This window comes from Lethenteron reissneri, chromosome 33 (genome assembly GCF_015708825.2).
Source record: "Lethenteron reissneri isolate LAM-NWPU_2019-01 chromosome 33, ASM1570882v1, whole genome shotgun sequence".
In the NCBI taxonomy this organism is placed as follows: Eukaryota; Metazoa; Chordata; class Hyperoartia; order Petromyzontiformes; family Petromyzontidae; genus Lethenteron; species Lethenteron reissneri.
In genome coordinates, this window is record NC_083811.1 from 13273701 (window position 1) to 13295317 (window position 21617).

The following is a 21617-nucleotide window of genomic DNA, read 5'->3' on the forward strand; positions in this document are numbered from 1 at the left end:
TAGCCACAATACTCAACGCACACTTCACAGATCAGTCCGTGTTAACTCTAAAAAAAATGTATTCATAAAGTACACAAGTAGACACATTGCTGTGTGCATCCCGCTGCGAGAGGAATGCCAGCTAATTACGCCGCTCCAATTTGAAAGGCTAATTGATGCTTGGTTTTGCCTTTCAATTCCAAAATTGTTATTGTCTGACTTGGTGCCATAAATAAGCACGTGGATAATTAACAAACAAAAAACATACTTGAGAACCACTGTGTGAGTAATAGCACTGAGCAAGGCTGCGATCCAACATTGATAATGAGGGTGGACACGGATTGCTTAGCGACAAACTGAAGCAGAGTTTCTGCAAAACTCAATATGGAGATTCGGCACGTAATGAATTGTATGAATCGTCAATGGTTTTGACTAAAACTCATTTTTACATTCAAGTTTACATTCATTGCAACAATCCATGTAATATGCATGCATTTACCATGTGAAAATGTTTTGGTCATGTTAAATCAATGCTGATGGAATGATTGATACTGTCCAAATGGAACAGACGAGATGAAGAGCAACACAAACTAGACAGCAAAAGTTAGACTAATGAGTGATTCGCGATTCGAAAAATCATGCACGCAAATTGTGACAATTCATAAACTCATAGAGGATGGAGGAGATGAATCGTTCCACGCTCGATTAATATTCACAATGAATGGAAGCAAACCAATGTGCCCGAGGAAGAAAATGTTCAATCAGTGCATACAATTAGTTATGAAAATATGAACCAGCAACATAGACACTGACAAAGAAAACAGAACAACGAGCGAGGATATATCCTTGCAATTACACTGGAAGACAGAAAGTGAAGAACATGGATTGAATAACAATGGAAATCAATGTTACTGACCATTGACAACAGTAAGTGCACTCGGGTATGACATTGCTGAAATAAATCATGGCCAATGAACAAGACTGGGGATGGAATGGGGGCCAAAGGAGAGAATGTGCCCACAATTACATCCGCCATGGGGATGGAACTACACGATCAGTTCACTTGCAGCAGCAAGACGGATTGTGGCATCGGGGTAACAAGAGGGATTGTCACCACGTGGGGAAGCCTTCACCCAACAGTCGAGAGACAATGGCGGAGTATGATCTCTGCACAGTGAGGTGTTTGACCATCTATCGACTTTGTTGATATGAGCTAAATTTTGAACTCACCGCTGTCGATATTTTGTCAGTGAAACAGCGTCGTAAATCGCTCAAACTATGACAACAAACACAGCGAACACTCCAAAACATTGGACGGCATTTAATAATATTAATAATAACAGTTTAGACTTTGCTGGGCTTAGGAAGGTTTATTTGGTGAATATTCTCAGGCCAATCACAGTCAAGGCATGGAGTGCAGTCCTGTGTAAGTCTTTTTCTCACGTATAGCTGAATGTAAAATTCCTAAATCTACGTAGGTATTAAGGCTTAGTTTATCGAGCCGATTGAAGGCATCTTCCTATGACTTTACTCCGCAGTGGAGAAATAAGGATCATAGGAAGACCGAATCTCAAAATGTCACAGGCTCGTAAATGTGAAGTTGGATAAAATTAATTTAAACGTCGTTTGCCATTGATAAATAAAATTACCGTGTCAAATTAGCGGGAAATGTATGCCAATAACTCATAGCCAATACTGGAGATGAGCAATTCTAATTGAGAGGAGTAGCCAAGCCACATGAGGGTACGGTAGTCTGCAACATAGAGCTAGAGTCGTAAGTCAGGTCAAATAAAGTTGGAAAGACTGAGGAAAATTCCAAATGCCAGCAGTGCAATGTTCCATCTTGCAGGCAAACAGCTCAAGTTCAAGTTAATTTATTAGATATAGCCCTGTGAGCCATTCGGCTCTTGAATCGGGTGCAACCGCAACAAACAAAAAACAAAAACAGTGGAGACAGGCGAGAGGTGTCAAAAACAAGTGTTGACACCAAATCCGAGAAATCAAGAGGCAGAATCAAGGCACACAGTTTTGAAGACTGTAATAGTGGCAATATCCACGTAAGATAAGAAGGTCGACTGAACAATGAGAGAGTAGCCGTGGCAAATGGGTGAGGGCAAACTCTTCAACCAGGAGGACAGCCTCATGATGGATTATTTCTAATAAGTGAATACCAGATCGTCGCAGGATTATATAAGCATTGGAGAGAGATGTATGGTCACAAATTCCTTGCCTATAACCCATCAAGCTTGGTTGTTCTTTAGTACAGCTTTGATTTATCAGTATTAAGGAAAGGAAACAATTATATATGCGGAAAGGGAGAACAAACAAAAACATTTAATTGAACATATCCGTATTATCTATATAAATAACGACCTTAATCTGTATGTCTCAAAAGCCTCTAGGGTACTTTCCGACAAAGTAGAAAGCTGGCATTTACTACATATGTAGCTTTTAGGCCACAAACAACAGGAAAAATCGGAAAATCCGAAATGTTTTATTTGAAGGCCCCTAAATCTCGATTTTAAGTGTCCCATAAAAATGTTTGTGCGTGTCATTCAGAAACCATTCAAAATATAATATTGTGGGGTTTTTCGTTTGATAGAGCGTTAAAAAGAAAATTAAATAAAGGCGAGAACCATTGTTCTATCTGTTATTGTTTTTGGAGCTATTTTCGGATTAAATCGGTTTTTTACTCAAAAATACGCATTTTATAATGTACAAATCTGAATTATTTGAAAACGGTAAAAGATAGGAGCTTCCCCTCAGAATATAAAATTAATTCATGTTTGCTATTTCTAATAAAAAGCAAACAGAATCTTTACATTGAGCGGTTTCCGATGGGTACGTCTTTAAATATAAAATGTTGAATCAACAACTCTAGTTTCGTGTAAAAATACACATTTTTGGAGTAGTTATTAGAGTTTGATCGTAGATAAAAATTCAAAAAAATAAATCATATAAGCTTTGAAAACTTTTGCCTGACGAAGACAGTCTTTATGAACTAGTTCATAACAATGATTTACATTTATAAGGCATGTTTCATCCGTAGATCCCAATGTATGCGCCGTAAAATTGAGCTTCAAATCAAGCCGCTGATACACAAAGAAAAACCGTGACACATAGCCTGGATTGCCCTTCCAAACACGTCCACAACTGAAGTGTGTGAGTGAAAAATTAAAAGCTTCGCAACAAGGCGATGCATCTGAGGGTGTGCCCGTGGGTACGCGTCCATGCACATGTGCCTACTCGTCAGCGCACATTAAAGCATTGTCATAGTCCTTGCTTTTTGCACTTTTGTCAGCGTGTGTGTTTATCTTTGTGCGTGCGAGTCTTTATTCAGGTAAGCTATGCTCACACTTCAGAGTGTGAGCTGACATACAAATACTGAAGTGACATTCCTAAAATTCGTAAGATTCAGCAGGGAATGCCTGAGGCTCAGAGATTCAAACCAGGAATTCTAAGTTTGAAGATTACAAAATTCCACTCATATATTAGGATTATGGGATATGTTTGCCTAGAGCCTATTCTTACATAAGTATGGAGTGGTTTTGATATGCCATCGATCATTGAAACATGCTTTGTTTCATTAGAATAGACCTGGTTTGTGAGTTTTCTGCAAAAATATGAAACTTCCACCAGCATCACATTGACACCACCACCACCCAACACCATCACAGCCAATATACCATCACCATCAGTACGACAAAAACCATCACTGCTGTAAGAACCGTTATATCCCTGACCATCTTCATCAAAGCATCATTATACTCATCACTATCATCACCATATAACCATCATCACAATCCACCATCATCAACCTCACCTTCATCACCACCACTGTCACCTTCAACACTAGCATATCATCACCACCACCAAACTCAATGCTATCATATCACAAAAAATACCCTCATCACCCCCAACACCATCATCAGGATCATAATGGTCTTCCTCACCACTATCATTACCAACCTCAAGGTCCTCACATCACCACCACCACCACCCTCAACTCTCACACAACAATAAGAACAACAGCCACCACTCGCCAATACGTGGCAGCAACGTCAGCACGGTGCTTGTGCCAGGCTCGGTTGCACTTTAAAGCCACGTGAATTCACGCGACAGACTCAGGTGTGCCGGGTTAACCTGCCCGTTACCTTGTAGAGGAGTGGCAGCAGCTCGCCGAGGGCGAGACGCGAGTGCACAAGCACGTCGTAGACGGCGCACACCGCCAGCACCGTCACGCCCTGCTCCTTCCACAGCATGCTGCTCACGGCGCACAGCAGACTGCAGCCCAGCCATGCCCAGCGCCACCACCTCCTCCTCCTGCGCAGGCTGCTGCTGCCGCCGCCACTGCTGCCGCCGTCGCCGACGACCCCGGCGCTGGCGTGGTTCCCGTGGCTCCCGTGCGCGTTCCCGTTGGTGTGCCGCTCGCGGCAAGGGACCGCGCCGTCCTGAGTTCCGGCTTCGGTGACGGGTGAACGGTCACGGCAGCCCGTGTGGGGCAGTGGAACTCCGTTGGTTCGGTGGTGGCGCTGGTTATGGTGGTGGTTATGGTGGTGGTTATGGTGGTCGTTGTGGTGATGGTGGTGTTCGCCGTTGGGTTGCGCATCCCGGGCGCGGCAGTAGCGCGCGTAGGCCAGAAGCGAGAGCAGGAAGAAGAGGCCGGCGCCCACGTCGGCGCGGCCCACCACACCGGCCACGGCCTCCGTGTGCACTGGGTGCACCGCGAACAGCAGGCCTGCAGACGTACGCACACAACCACAATGGTCCCCCCCACAGTGTCGCCTTCAGCATATGTTCAGGGCAAATACTGTTAGCGAGCACCTATTGAGGCTGGCACGGTATACGAGGAGATTGGGCGAACACCGTGAACTGGCTGCTTTTGTCTCCCCAATACTGATGTGTACACACACCACACCAGCTGCTCATTTAAGGCTGAGTCGATCATTTATAAGAACATTTTTCATTGCTATTAGCCATGAGTGGGAATTGAACATGGGTCACCGGGTTCATAGTGTCGTGCGCTACCCAAAGACATACAAACACAATCACTTAGGGATGGCATTGGCTGTGGTGTACATGTACAATCGTATTTTTTTTATATCAACACCCTCATTTTGTGATGGTGCCATGATGTAACGGTTAGCTCACTGCATATTCAACTCAAAGCCCAGCCACCTTTGTACCACATGAGGTATGCATTAAAGGATGAGTCGACCGAGAAGAGCTGTGCGACAGGTTAAGATTCAACTTGCCACTGATATTATACATGGCCATGAATTGAAGCCAGGTTGCCAGGATTGTAATGCGGTGCAGAAATCACAGCACACACACACACTAGTAAGTTTCACTCAATACTTTAACCTTGAATACACAAATATGAAGACTAATCTCCCCCACTGGGCAAGTCTTATTAGAGAGTGGCAGCGATGTTACAAATACCTTTATCATGTTTCGATTCTCCCAGAGAAAATATCATGAGTTCATTTACAATAAAGTGAAGCTGCTATGACCGGCTAAATGATATAATAAATTAATGTTTTGATTAATTATTTGAATAATCGATTAATAATATATATACATGGAGTTTGCACGAAATTTTCATACGTGAATAATTTCCATGTCCGATGCTCAGAACGTGCTTGTAAAAAAAGGAGTTAATGGTGATGATGTAATTGTTGTGGAAGGCAAATGCCCAACATACACCCCCATTTCTAAATTGCTGCCAATTTACCGATTGCAAGAAAAATACTGTAATTTTTTTTTCACATAACAGTTTTCCGCACTAACATTAAGCCTGGGAGATACTTGCAGGTATACAGGACAGTTCTCGCCAATACCAGCAACGGTATCCTAGCGGGGCCATGATTACAATTGCTATAACAATACCAACACAGTGGCATTGCCAAGAGATAGTGGGATTACATGAAATGCATTCCATTAAGTTATATCACAGTATTCCTCATTTCAGTGTATACTTTTCTAAAAAGGGTGTATGCTCTTTATGTCATGAACGTTTGCAATAATTTGTACGAAATAATTGTATTAAATACATCCTGCATATAATATATCCACCTCCGGGTTCTCAATTGAACAAAGCGTCCAATTCGTTAAATATTGTTTATTATTACATTACTTTTAATTTAAATAGAAATATCATTGAAGCACATTGGTCGATGGAAATGTGTGTGGCTTGACAAAGAAAGTAAGGGTTGACTTTGACAGAACCGAGTTGTTTTTCTGGGCACAACAGTTCCTTTGAAGTGCAATGCACTTGGTCCATCAAAATTCAGAGGCTTTAATCTTCACCCAGAAGAACTCTTAGTCTCGCTCCTCAAGCCACTCGTCAGAGCAAACTTCAATTTCACCGACGGTCACGGCACACGTGCCAATCCATCAGCATGGAAGGGGACTCCACGCTGGCAATGTGGATATTTGGAGTGGAAGATGGCAGCAGCCTTCACGCGGCCCACTCTGTCATGTGAGGAATCACGATGAATGCCATCATCAACCTGGCGACCGAACATCAATCAATGATCTCCCGGCCTCCAGAGCAACAACTCAATGTAGACATTTCAATGTGGCCTCAGTGTGATGGTCACAATGAAAATTCTACTCATTATACAAATCATCTATAGATTGGAATTCACCAGAAAACATTTTTTATAAATATATAATTTGGTCAACATGGATAAGACTATGATAATTGATTTTTTACCCTTCTATCTGGCAACAAAAACTGACACCTTTTTACAAGGAGTCATGTTTGCATAGACCGCAATACCTGCAGTCATAATACAAACAAAAGAACATAACTCTGATAATGTGCACTGTCCTTGAAGTTGATTGGTCCACACCCGAGACAGCTTTCCTTAGAGCCTAGTCTCACATGGGTTGGACCAGATGACGCCAAAAGGCGCACAACTCAAAGACAATGCACCATCAGAGTATGAGAGCTCGGAGCAAGCATCTACACTATGGGAACCTCATTTGCCAGCAAAAATATGATAATTGATTTTTTACCCTTCTATCTGGCAACAAAAACTGACACCTTTTTACAAGGAGTCGTGCGCCTTTTGGCGTCATCTGGTCCAACCCATGTGAGACTAGGCTCTAAGGAAAGCTGTCTCGGGTGTGGACCAATCAACTTCAAGGACAGTGCACATTATCAGAGTTATGTTCTTTTGTTTGTATTATGACTGCAGGTATTGCGGTCTATGCAAACATGACTCCTTGTAAAAAGGTGTCAGTTTTTGTTGCCAGATAGAAGGGTAAAAAATCAATTATCATATTTTTGCTGGCAAATGAGGTTCCCATAGTATGGATAAGACAAAAATATTATTATACGCATTTTTCTCAAATTATTTAATGAGTTAGTGTTTAATTTGACTACATAATGTGACTGCAAGTGCTGCAACAACCGGAATCATGATGATGAGGGCAGTTTGCCATATAGGTAAAACAAATAAAGGATCGTATAGGCGCATGAACAAACACTACAATACAACGGTAACATCTTTGAAAAGCATGTATTGAGGTGAAGGCTCTTCTTTGCAGTGCACAGGGATTTTCTGGAAAAGGTAAATTTGTATACTGTATTAAGGTACCTAAAGCAAGGCAAATTAGAGTATACATGAAGCTAACCATCGAACACAGAAAAGTCACTGCATCGCACGCTTGCAGATGCGCTTCTGCGACCGTCTGGAACGCTCTTCCTTCCAATATTAGAAAGCAACTGAAGCTATGGGCTTTTAAAATGGAAATTGAAAACTTATTTCTTTATAAATGGTTTTTGTTTTTAGTCTGTTGTCCTTCCCAGCACCTCCGATAAGCACGGTTGGAAACGTAGAAAAAAGTTCAACATACGTACATACATGTTTACCTTGTGGTAATAATGCTGGATGCGCCACTGCATTATGTAATGTATTCTCGTGCACAGAGTTCTGAGGGAATATGGAGGCCTGAAGCCTAATGCTATTGTGAGGACACAACACGAGAGTGCCGTGTCACCCAGTCAGATGTGAAAAATTCTGCACTGGTGGGCACAACGGGATGTTCACTCATCCGCATTTAATCAATTATTTCCAATGTGTCCCTTAAAATGGATCACATTAATAATGGCATTTTAGTGATACGTGGCATGTATATTAAGGGGAAGGGAACTGCTGCAATGGGACACTCAGTGCCTAATTGGTGTGCCATGCCATGCTTCGCCAAAACACACTTCACCATCGGTAATGTATGCACAAACAACCCAATGACCAACACGACATGCTGTGGTGTTGGCTGTTGCGGTGGCATTGGCGTCACCAATGTTACGAAGCCCCACCTACCCAAGAACAAAAAATGCTGCCAGCGGAGGAAGACGTGGACACAGCAGAGATGTATTCTGTTGGGGAGTAACTGGCAGTTCCGTAAATACTGTAGTGTGGTCGCAATGCGTGGACAGGGAGAGTCGGTCACACACAGGATACCTGATGATCACTGTCACATTCTAATCCTCCTCCGCGTGCGGTGGTGGGAAGATATGGACAAGGGGCCTGTGCCAGAGCCCGGGGCATAAACAAACTGAGATTATTTGAATCACAATAAATAATAAAGTTCATGCCACTCACTCACTTACACACAATTGCACACTTGTCACTGTACACCTGAATGCACGCGCACGCACACAGTGCTGTTCGTTGTAAAATTAGAATTTTCAGGATTTTTTTTATCCACTGGTGGATGAAGGCCTCCCAATGCTATCGGTCATGGGGCTTGTTTGATCATACTTCATCACCCTGGACAATGTGGGTTGGTGAGGTTAGCAAGTGACTATTAAGGTCAGCATGATGCACAATGCTGTGCTGCAACTATTCCCATGCTCGGCCACATTTGCTTCCGCAAATTTGATGCCGACACACCACATTAGGTACATTCATGCTTAATCAACATAGCGGAGGCCCAAGCAGGGTTAATATGAAATGTTTTTATAATGCATGGTTATGAATTAAGCCCTGATCCGCTTGAATTTTCCTATATTGATATCCACACATCATCCTTTCCGGCTGAGTCAATTTAGAGGAGACTCATGCCACGTTCATAACCCAATTTTCCATTGCTGTTATGTTTGGCTAGAATTTGGATTCAGATCGGCAGGATCGTGGTGCTGTGAGCTAACCACATTGTCATTCGTGGCCCCATACGCACGTACATATGTAAACAGACACACTCATGCATATACACCAAACACATTTTTTTTTTAAAAATCACCATTAACAATTACAAGTATTTATAACAATTAGAAGTATAACAATTTGCTTACCATAGCTATGTTTATTTATTTTGCAAAGTAATGTAAGTGTTGTTTAACTGTATGGCTGCTGAGTTCCATGCAGACCTAACCATTGCTCTTGATCCCAGAATGTCTGTTCTTTGCCAGCCGGACAAACTCACAAACTCGCAAATAGAGCTTAATTGTGTGAATAAAAAAAATCGTGTTTATCCTGGATATCCTGTGATACAACTTGCAGGAGGGCTGCACACTGTTATTGCATGTTCTTGAGGCAGTTGTCAGGCTCATTTTGGGATCATTTATTTTCGAGGTGCAATGTAGAGTCAACATTCTCACAGGCACATTTTTATTACTTCAGCCACTCAGGGATAATGCACGATCTCCTCAGTTCCCACACAAGCACACACACACACAATGCCCGTTAGTTTTAGAGACTGTTGGGCCAGGTGCTGGTGGTAATAACGAAAGTGGTTGGGCATGGTGCAAGTCATGCCTTACCACTTTTCTCTCCCCATTGTTGACCGCTTTGACCTGTTGGGCTTACAGTGATTGACCTAACGAAGGCACAAAGTTAAAATCACAATTGTATTACACTTTTCACCAATTGGACACAAATCATTGTACACGGTGCACACATTCACAAATGAGTACACATGCACAATGTTTGTATACGTACAAATACCCACATAAGCATGCAACACACACTCGTGATTGCACATGTTTGCACGTAAATACAAAAAAAACACGTGCACACCATACAAAGAGAGAGATCCTCCGTATTGCCTATTCGGCAAGTTCTGTTAGTGAGCACCTATAAATGTCAGCACAGCACACAAGCAGGTAGGTGGCCAGCACCACGCCTGACCGTCTTTGTCTCCCCAGTGCTGATGTTTGCACATGGCACCAGGTACTCATTTGAGACTGAGACAACCTAGGGGAGGCACAGGAATGGTTCAGATAATTGTCACTGGTATTGGCTGTGAGTACGAATCGAACTCGGTTTGCTGGGTTCCTAGCACAGCGCATGAATTACTACACTACTGCTCCCCACACAATACATACAAGTATAAAAGCACACATACAGATGCACATGTGTGTATGTAAATAGACAATCATGTACACAAATGCACGTGTGCGCATCCACAACCACAAAAAATTGCTCTACATGCACAAGAACAACTAAAATAACGTACATGTATGCAGATACACAAAATAAATTCCAAGACAACTTTACAACATGTCAAAATAGCACATAACATTTGTAAGAATGTTAGAAATCGGGTGAAATTTTTTCTATAACTTGTCCGACCTCATTATGGGATAAGATAAATATTATTTGTATCATCAAAATAAATGTTATTAATTGGTATGTGACTCTATATGCAATATTTTTCACAGGAGCATTAACAAGAGAGCACTTTTTAAATAGACAAGACACCTCCAAAAAAGGAGGGATACGAAAAAGATATTATAAAGACAAAGGTCGTATTAACAAAAGCAAGAACAATGCAATAATTTCTGACATTTCAGATGCATGCATTTTTATTAGCTGTGTTGTCTATGCAGACAAGACCCTCTGAAGATCAGCAAATGGACTAAGTATGGTGAGGAAATGTAAAAACCGACAGAAAACTAGATAAACTAAACCCACATGTGCCCTGATATATTTGAAATGAGAGACCTCAGCATTAAACTCAAGGCATGCGGCACAGTCTCAGGCTCTTGACTACAAAGGGATAGCAAAGCTGCTCAGTAGACTCGCAATGCGTAAAGACAGCTCTGAACGAAAGAACTACATTCACTGGTATCTCCATAAATATCATAAGGCAGTGGAGTGGACATGAACATATCTCAACATCATGGGGTGGGTTTTTCTTTTTTAGTGTGGTTCTTTGGACAATTTTCCTTCTAATTTTACAATAAAATCACCAAAAGAACTGGCAGTAAAACACCGTTAAATAAGATGGTATGAACTGGGACCAACTGTGCAATAAAAAATAAAGTGTGTCTGCGTGGGGAATCAGGCAAATATTGCACAGGCCTCATTTTGCTTTGTCAATGTCCATGCCTGTCAGCAACATAAGCATAACACTTAAGCAACGTTGCTTTTTCACAGGTCGATTGATTTCACAGAAATAAGCGGGCAGCAGCGCTGCACATCATTTCATATTCTTGCTCCGATGTCCGGACTGCCCACCTTCCACGTCCAATAACTCTCCAGACGTAATGTTCAAGCGTGACAGGCAGAGTTTGTTTTTGGTTTGGTCTGCGTTTGCGAGTTTCTGTGTGTGTGCTTGTTTGAGTATGTGAGTGATCACGTGTGACCGTGCGTCCTAGGAGTTGGTGAACTATCGCCATTGACCTGTTTTCTATTCTTGACTCTGCCTTCAAGTGACATGGAGTGTCTGAATCAAGCTGATGCATGCCCAAGATTAACTCGACCAAAAATAAGCACAGTTATTGGTTCAGCCAGCACAGTGGAGACGTAGGCAATTAGTCATGGTGCTGTATTCCAATCAGAGAGCGTGTTCGCTAACAGGACTCATCCTCCTAAGTGTATACATCACAACTCTACTTATCTGTTGCCGTATTATCCACAGCTCCCGATTATTCACAGGACCAAGATGGTCCTTGGGAAATCCTTTCATCTGCAAAGCTATTTCAATTACCTGTGATTTTGCTCCACTTACCTGCAAGCAAATCATGGATAATCAGAGAAAAGACAGTGCATTTTCTTATGGACCCCTCTCATGCACAAATGTTTCATAACTGTGAGGAAGACTGTTACTGTGAATGCTGAACCGCTGTGCCGCTGTGGCGTCGCTGTCATGACGCTGTGCACGGGATCAGTGCGGCACGCGTGTGCCCGTTGCACGGTGCAAAATGTGCGAATAATCAGAGTCAATCTCCAAATTAATCCAATTATCTGTGATTTCTTGATTTGAAGCTTTCGTGACTGCAGGAATCCATACTCTTTAGTTCTTTCGGTAAAGTCACGTAGGTAGAAAAATAAAATAAAACCAAAAATAATAAATCACGACGTTTCGATCGCAACACAAGCGGTCGTCCTCAGGTGTGAAAAAAAATCCAGCAAGCACGTCAAAGATTTGTCCATGAAGCCATCCAGATATATAAACACAGAGACAATTTCAATCGAGAAGATGGGTATAAGCTGAGCAATCATTGGAATGACGTTATTAACCAAGCAAAGTCGTAACTTGCTGTGGTGCTTCCATTCTTCCCTGCCGTTTGGCCGTTATCTCCGACTCTCTGAGTTGCATTGCCCTGTTAGGTGCCTCTGCATTAACGGGCTGGGGTCTCACTAACATGGCCACTTCTGCTCCCTTAGCCTCGATGTATCGATGGTTCTGGCTGTGCGATGGGCTTTGTGTCTCACTGGCACGACCACCGTTGTCTTGCATGGACGCGCTTGCCTCACAGCGCAGTTGGCAGCGCCGCAGCTTGTGTTACACATAGACATGACATTAAATTACTAATCTCCCTGCCTAATCTCTCCCATCAACATAGTGCTAATCTCTCATTAAACTGCTGTTGTGCGCATATGCGGGGATGATACTCTTATGCGGCGATAGGAAGCTCATTTCATGCTAATCTCTCTCCCTAATCTCCCTCTCCTTAATCTCCCCCATTAACACAACTGACGTGCTTGCGTCCAGGGATGGAATTCCTTTACCACTCAGACCCCGCTTGCTTGCCCATCGCCACATATATAACCTTGTTGTAACTGCTCTCTCGTTGTTTCAGCAGTTCCGCTGCTGGATTATTATTTTTTCCGCCTGAGGACGACCGCTTGTGTTGCGATTGAAACATTTTTTTTTTCCTACGTGACTTTACCGAAAGAACCAAAGAGTATCTGTGATTATCCACAATTTTAGTTTTCAATAAGCATAGTACAATTATTGTTGATAATCTCGCGAGTAACAGCATCTGCCATCCCCCCCCCCCCCCCCCCCACATTGTCATGGATAATTGGAGTTCTGTACTTTTAAATGGGGATATTGAGCTCTATCATTGTGTGGAGCAGTAGGTAGCACAGTAGCTCATGCAATTCACTGCGACGACTTGAAACTCAGGTTTGATTTTTAGTCACACACCAGTGACAACTGGTTTCTCAACCTGATCTGGGCCTCCCATAGGCCCATGCTGCGTAAAATGAGCTGCTGTTGTCTTGATTAAGGTGACCAAGCATGGTGAGAGCACTGGCTCTTGTACATGGCTGGCCTTAGCTTCTGCTTGCAAACAGCATTATAATGCTATACTGGAAACATTTGTGTAGGTGTGGTATTTTTACAAATATGCATTGGTGGTGACATAGCCTAGGGGTAGTGTGTTCGCCATTTATTGCACAGGTTCACGGTTCTAATCCAGAATCAGAAAATGTATTTTACTGGAGAAATCCAATTTAGCTATGAGGCTCTTTTTCACAAATGTCCAAACCAGCGCCTGGCTTGGTTATAACTGCAGGTGTATTAACTATCTTCATCACAATAGACCTGAAATACCCTGTGATGTAATTCACAAAAGTAGGCCATTGTGTGCTGGCATCATAGTCCAAATTTACCAAATTTGAAAAGTTTCCCACAAATGACGCCATTGGAAAATATATGGGAATCATTACTGAAAACTTGGCAGGACCCTCCTGAAAAAGAGTCATGAGACTCAGTGAGGCGTTCCTGGGTAAATGAGCGTAACAATAGTAATAACAATGTATTTGTGTTTGTGTGTGTGCCACATTTCCAGGCTTGAATCTCAGCCATGTAAATTAGCAACGAATGGTATCTGAAACTGTGTTGGGCCTTTTCAAGGTCAACTCAACCTCACTACACAGTCATGTGCTGCGTATAACTAATAGGAGCTCACAAATTGTATTTCTCCACTTGCTCTAATTTTAAACAGGAGATTGTTGTCTTTATCCTTTTTATGTGTTTGTAATGAGTATCTATGTACAATATATGTGTGTATTATGTTCCAAAAATAACAAACAACAGCTGTTTTTACAAAAGAAAAATGTAAAAAAAGCACGACAATTCATCATTATTATTATTCATCCCATCTCTGCACTGGTCACCACAATATTAGGATTACTGGGCTGAGCTCACACATTTGCATTTTTGTCAAACACCACTCAAGTTCCAGTCTTTAAAAAGAAAAAAACTTTCATTTGCTGAGATAATAATTATGGTGCTTCAATGTAAGGCTAGTAAAATTAGACCGACAGCTCTGATTGTTTGGGCACAAGTGTAAGAAGCACAATTTTCATCAGGATTAATTTGAATTCAAGGATCTATTTACTTATGAATATAATAACATTTTATGCATCAGAATGTAATGCACGTGTTTTATCATGTCGTTTAAACTACCTTTAAATCGGTATAAATGATAAAATGTTAATTTGTGCAACTAATGTGGTAGCTATGGATATGGGAATGAATAACAGTGAATTGATGATGAAACAAGTTTATTGCAGAAGCATTAATATGCACAAATATGCACCTATTTTCCATGATCACATATGCCATTATTGTTATATAATGTTTATCTTGAAAGTCACAGTTACTCATTTGTAACGTGCACAGTTTCCTTCAATTAAGATTTCACTAAATCCCAGCATTCGACAAATTCATCCTACGGTGTATGGAAAAAGAGTCGTGTAAAGCGATTTCATGAAAAAAAGTTTTAAGAAAATCTGCCTTTGTGAACTATTCCCTAACGTACTTAGAAACATAGTAAAATGTGTTAACTTGTATTGGCCACACACCCCTGAAGGCTAATAATTACCTGCAAATTACTCAATCGGGATAACATAACATTGCACTAACATGGGACAAACTTCAAAGGACCCTCATAAAAAGACAAAGTGAGACTTTCTGAGGTAAACAAGTGTAACAATATTAACATTGCTCTGTGAGAGTTCAACATTATTTATCTCATGATGTGACTTTGAAACGAGTTTCATGGAGAAAAAAAACCTCATCATATTCCAGTAAGGACCATCCATTGTGTGTGACATCCAAATGTGAAAAATATTGACAATGCACAAAATGTCAAAGAAGGAACAGGTCATAACATCCCAAGCAGAAAAAGATTTTGTACTTTCAGGGAGGCAAGGGTGACCTGGCTCTCAGAGTGCAAATCATGATGCATTAACAGCAGCAGAGTCATTGGTTTACTCATCGGCCATTATGCCTTTAAGAAATAGGTCAAGAGACATGTTTCCATAGCAGGGCTGATTTTTGATGGACTACATAGCCACTTCGTAAGAGTATATATAGTAGCTTTAGTGTTAGGAGATTGCGGCTGGAATCAGGAAATTGTCTGCATCAAGACAATCAAAGAACTGGGCTTTGAACTAGGAACTATTAAATATATATATTTGGTACGTGAATACAGGTGTGCTTACAGAAAATACGAGGAACTTGTTGCAGAATAGGGTATGCAACTTTTAAGTTCAGAATATAATGTGGCAATGAGGTGTGTAGATACAATCAGTAAGAGGAGGTTCTGATGGGTGGGACACGTGCAGAAAGAGAGCAGGTTACTGAGCAGGCATTGGTTTGGGCACCAACAAACTTGGCAGCCAAGGGTCAGATCCACAGTCACACGGTGGGTGAGATAATAAAAAATCAGGCGTTGGAGGTCATGTTTTGATTGCACAACATCTGAGGACTCGATGGTGAGGTATGGTGGCATAAACTCGATGTCCTCTGGACAGACCCCTACACTTAGGAAGGTCATGTCATACGAAGTACCCCTCAGCTGCTCAGCAAGAGCTTATCTGCAATGATGTGCACGACCTTCGAATTTTTGATTCACGTGTTCTGACCAGGGCAGCACTTGGCCGGATGCATTAAATTGTAGAGGGGTTTGTAGACTTGGCAGGTGATGGGGCAGGTGATGGGGTAGGCATCGTGAGCCATGTGCTCTCTGGGCAAGAAGTCCCGGACAGCGTGCCCGGCTGTGACGCTGGTGACGTGACGTCATATGAACAGAGGCTGATGTGGGGCGTAGCAGTCGTACGAGGTGTCGTATTTTGGGGAAAGCAGTGGAAATAGCGGGGCAGCGGGGCGAGGGAGAGAGTTCGGCGGAGAATCGGCGGCAATGTAGTGAGCAGAAACGTAGGCCGTAGCGTGCAGGGTGGGCGTTCATAGTGGGAGTTGGTGTTGCATTCGTGGAATATCCGCACAGTGTTAACACAGTGTTAGTGACTCTTTAAGAGTTTGTGTGGTTTTCGAGGAGAGCTTTCCAGTTGCCAGTGTTCGTATAGCATCTTGCTGCATTTGCAGTTATCGTTTGACCAGTGGCTGTGTCTGATGTCCGTCCAAATTTGTATACAGATAGTAAATATATAAATTGGGTGTGGTTGTCATGGGGTTCATGTGGCACTAATATAGGGTACAGTGTAAGGTCCGTGAAAAATTTGATTTTGTACTCGCGTAAGAACTCTTTTTTGTAGGGGCTGCCCGCGACAGTCCGGGGTTGTTACTCTTAGTATATATTCCCCTGGGCAGTTGCTATTGGTGCCGTGGGAAACGTATGCTAAGGGTGATGAATCTGAATTGTTGCTGGTGCCTACAACGAAACAGAAACAAATGTGTGGGGCATTGAGATAGCAGCTTGTGTAGCTTGAAGACGGCCGAGCAGCAGGAAGCACTGGGTTTGGCCTCCCGATTCATTTGGCGCATGTAGGGAGATTAGCGATCCACGCGGAAGGCGCAGAAATAGCGTAGCAGAGATACGGCTGTTCCATGTCGAGGAATCGACCTCCAGCTGATGTCTAGCAGTGATCAAGTGGCGCATTCGTAACTCCTGAGCAGCCACACATTTCACATGCAGTGGCACAAAAGAGAGCATTGCTTTCAATCATAACAGCTTCGCTGAATGCTAAAAAGCTTTTCCACAAGTGTTTCAAATTTAGACATTTGGCCAACACCTCACGATATTATTTGGTGTGTTGGATTAAACTGGATTTACTGAAGAAAATGCACACTTAATATGTTACACTCAAAAAATCACGCTAATATGTTAGCAACCTATTTACTGTGCTACCACATCTGGAATATGTTATAACCCTGCAGGTTTAGGGTTCTTAAGCACACGATGACATCTGCACAATCCAACAGCTTCACCTCCAAAAGCAATGCTCTCCCGGGAATTTAGCAACAACACTTCTAAGTTCTAACACTTGTTCTTGGGCCATTAAACATGGTTAATTGTTTCCAAATCAAGTGCACGGCTTTATACGTTGAAGCTTCTGCATTGAGGCTATCAATCGCGCTGAACCTTCACATCAATCGTGTTTTTCACTCTCTCTGAGGCAACCTCTTCCTTCTACCCGGGAGATCAACAAATGTTGGCATTATACCCAGACACATGCATGAGCTCCCTAAGTCACCTAGCCACCACGGCAGCTGGATCCTAAACGGCTTTGGCCTGAAGCTTAGGGTATGTGGAGTGCTTGTGTCTAATTGCGCGTGCCTCAGTCCCCCTTTTCTGCGTCGAGCCCTGATAACTTGCAAATCTCAGGAGCTGTTTGTGGCGAGGGTCATTTTCATCTAAGGTGGATACAGCCCTGCACAGGTGTCGGACGCTAACCCCACGTGATCCATTTCGTGGTTTAAGTTTTTCATGCAGTGAGATAAATACATCAGTGAGTGTCCGTGTCCCGAGTGGCTCTTTAACTACAAGACCTGCTATTAAAAGTGTGGCCCCCAAACAGCGCTGGTAAAAGTTTGTTTGCACCAGAAAATACAATCATGCAAAATAAAATATGTGAAGAAATATCCTCCTCTTTAAATTATCTATATGAACTGTTTTAATAATCTTGTAGTCAAGATTACAACGCCCTTGATTCATGTGTTGGTGGAAATTGATTTTTTTACCATTTTAGGCAAAAAATTTTGCTAGAAAATAGTGGCAATTTGTACATGTATCTAGCAAATAGTGCAAACTAAGTTTACACCATTGCATAAATTGTAGCCTTATATAATACTGCTCTTGTGATCGAACGTTGCCTGTGATGCTTGTGTGTACTGTAACGTAGTCACCAAAACAATAATAAAGGCACATTCGAAAATTATCTTCATGACCAGCGTTTTTAAGAGCCATGTGTAAGCATCGATTAATTCCTGTCGCAAACTCTAGTCAAAGAACGGCAGCCCATTAGGAATTCTGTAAGTAGCAGGTTAAATGTCCTGAGTTGGCCCATGTGACAACGCTATTTATATATATATAACTTGTAGCAATAGCAATCTATACGATGTTTATTTGTTCACATTTCCTACGCTCAGACAAGCCTTGCTCGAGTTTCTCGAAAGGCTCAGTATCATAAAACACCCAATACCGATTCAGGTGCCATTGTAATCATTGGCCATGATCAATCCATTGCTGGATGAAGGCATCCCCAAGCGCCGCCATTTATTGTGATCACGCGATGAAATAAATCAATTTCCTGGGAGGCACACCAAAATATTATTTGTGCCGTTTCGTGACACATACTTCGTCGTCTGTCGAGGGCAATAGATCTTCGCAAATTGTCTCTCTGCCTCAGCAAATTTCACTGCTCCATCCCCTTGCAAGGGGTCCTCTCGAACGCGTGTTATTCGTTGCCATACACTCTAAATATTCCAAGACGCTCTTTCCAATGCTGCCGTTAACTATTATAAGACCAGATATACAACGAACAAAAAATACATCTGCTGCTTCTTTATACTCACTGCTCAAATGATAAATGGCCAGTTGGGGGGGGGGGGGGCGGCATGTACCAATAACGTCAGAGATTTGTCACTGGGGTTACTGGATCATGAAGCGTTGAGCTATCGTGTTTGTGACGCGCCGTCTGTCCCAGATTGCAAGGCAAATAGGTCCCTGGCCCGTTTGCTGCATTTGAGTGTCATTCCCCTCTCAGTGTTGGTTTTCTACGAGTGCAATGATAAAAATCTCACAAGCAGGATCATTCTCACATTCTCAAAGAAAAAGGGTATTGAAACTCACTCGGGCTTTCCTGGATATATATATCATTATCGAGAGCCCATTTTTAAAAGGCGGTGAATAAAAATAGATTAAATAATGTATGCCCTCAAAACAAAATTTACATTTGTTTTGAGAATTGGAGATTTGTGTGTGTTTTTACGTCATGGCACGCACCTCAACATACATTATGCTAAACGCTGCATATTCGTTAGACCGAGGCTTCATTAAAATAACGGTCAAAATGTTTTAAATCGCATGGTGGGATCGATGGAATTGTGCGAGGGTTTGTATCAGCGTGCTCCTCGTTTACATTGTCTGCTCTTGGACGTCAAAATAAAAGATAATCAACAGAGTGCGTTGTGTATTTGTTTAACCAATGAGCCATCTGTCCGTCTGTCTGGCTGCTTGCCTGCCCGTCTGTCTGTTATGTCTTTAATAAATGATGGTAAATTCACAATGTTAATTATGTACAACACAATATAATAGCAGAGATGAATAGCGCCTGTCCAGTGCTCTGCTTTATTTTCTCCGATTACAAGACATTAAGTCATCAGCAAATGGCTTTGATTTTCAAGATTGGGGACATTTCATGCAAAGCACTCCAATTCCACAATCTTCACAAACTTTCAATGTTATGCAAAGCCACTATTTATAGCTCTTGGTTTTAAATACTACATTTATCATGGGCCCTTGTTTAAATGTAAATGAATCTCCAGGTCACTTGCTTTGTTCAGGTTTTTGCCTCTGGGGCATGCAGGCACTTTGAGCTTCAGCTTATTTGTCACTGAGGTCTGAAGTGCATTTGAAGTTCACGGATTTCTGACTAAGAGCAGCTTCCAATGACCGTTTGGTGATGGACTTGAAGAATGCTTTGTTTAGTTATTGCAGGCAAGAGGCTACTTGGGAGGGCTGCTATGATTAATCCTCGCATTTTGAGCACTGATTTTCACTAAAAGTTTGATTATGTATTAGTGAGAGATCTGGAGTAATAACATTTCTGGGCAAAATATACAGTCTGGGCACCCAAGAGTGATAAACTTTGTTCCACGTTGGTACGTTCAAAATGAATTGTGAATTGTAAGCTGTGTACTACCACGCATGTAGGAACTCCAATTTGTCATTTTAATGTCAGGCATTCATCATGTGTGTCCTTCAATGACCTTAACCGACTGAGCGGGATGCCATTTAGCAGTAAGTGCTTTAAATTGTCCAACCACAACTCAACCTCATGGCCATTTATCCCCTGAGCAGTGTATGTCATTATGCAGTCACGTAAACAATTATATATAGTCTTCCGCCTCCTACCATCAGAACTCAAGCACCTGGGATGTATGTTATCATATTGTAATATAGGGCCTGAGCTGGGGGATATCGTGATCAGCAGCAGAAAATCTGGTGAAAAACTGTTACTAAATCGCGGGCGATGTTTATGCATAAATTAATTACAAAATCTTGACTTAAAGCTTTCGTGACTGCAGAAATTCATATTCTTTGGGTCTTTCGGTAAAGTCACCGAGATAGGTTCAAAGTAAATAACAAAAAATGAAAAAACACTACGACGTTGCGATCGAAACGTCGTAGTTTTTTTGTTATTTTTTGTTATTTTGTTTGACTTTACCGAAAGACCCAAATAATATAAATTACAAAGTGTTTGTCATTCATGTGCGTGCATTGCCCACAAGGGTGCAACATCAATAGGCAACCAATGAAAACATATAACTCGCAGTAAGATACAGATGGCAGAGCAGCGGCACCATGATTAATGCACTGCGCTATGAACCTAGTGACCTGAGCCTGATTTGTGGCCATGGCTTACATAAAGTGATACCTGAACCGGTCCTCTGGCCCCCATTCGAAAGCCAGCGTGGGGAAGTATGGTCAAACAACCTCCACGACTGGCACGGCATAGCTATACCTTTAATTCAGCAGTGGATTGCTAAAGGACTGTATGTCACTTTTTTTTTCAGTACATGACATACAGATGTGATCACACAGGGCTTATGAGTGTTGAATGGATCAAAACCCGTATAAGTAGCCACGTGTCATTGATTCATCGGTGACCATTCTGTTCCGGCAAATTCCATTTGTCTACCAATCCCAAGTGATAACCAACTCCAGCATCCGATTGGCCACACGTTTCCAGCACCGAGTCCCGTGGTCCAAGCCATGATGACTGCATTTAAGGTATTTGTACTCATGTGCGATATGTGATCTCAAAGTAAAATAGTTGCCTTTCTAGTAATTGATGTGTACCGTGATATTAAAACATTTATGTATGTTTATAGCCTGGATATAGTTCAGTTCATAGAACATCGGGCTCTAATTCATACATTTTGGAGTTCACATCCTGGCCAGGGGTTGGCTTCGCCCC

General features: G+C 42.1%; 1 protein-coding gene across 1 annotated transcript in view; it reads right to left on the reverse strand.

The window, feature by feature from the left end:
* TMTC2 (transmembrane O-mannosyltransferase targeting cadherins 2) overlaps positions 1–21617 on the reverse strand; it is a 291797-nt gene that overhangs the window by 110130 nt on the left and 160050 nt on the right. Inside the window, exon 3 of the mRNA XM_061564667.1 lies at positions 4134–4717. Coding sequence (XP_061420651.1) covers positions 4134–4717 — 584 coding nt within the window. The remainder of the gene's footprint in view (positions 1–4133; positions 4718–21617) is intronic.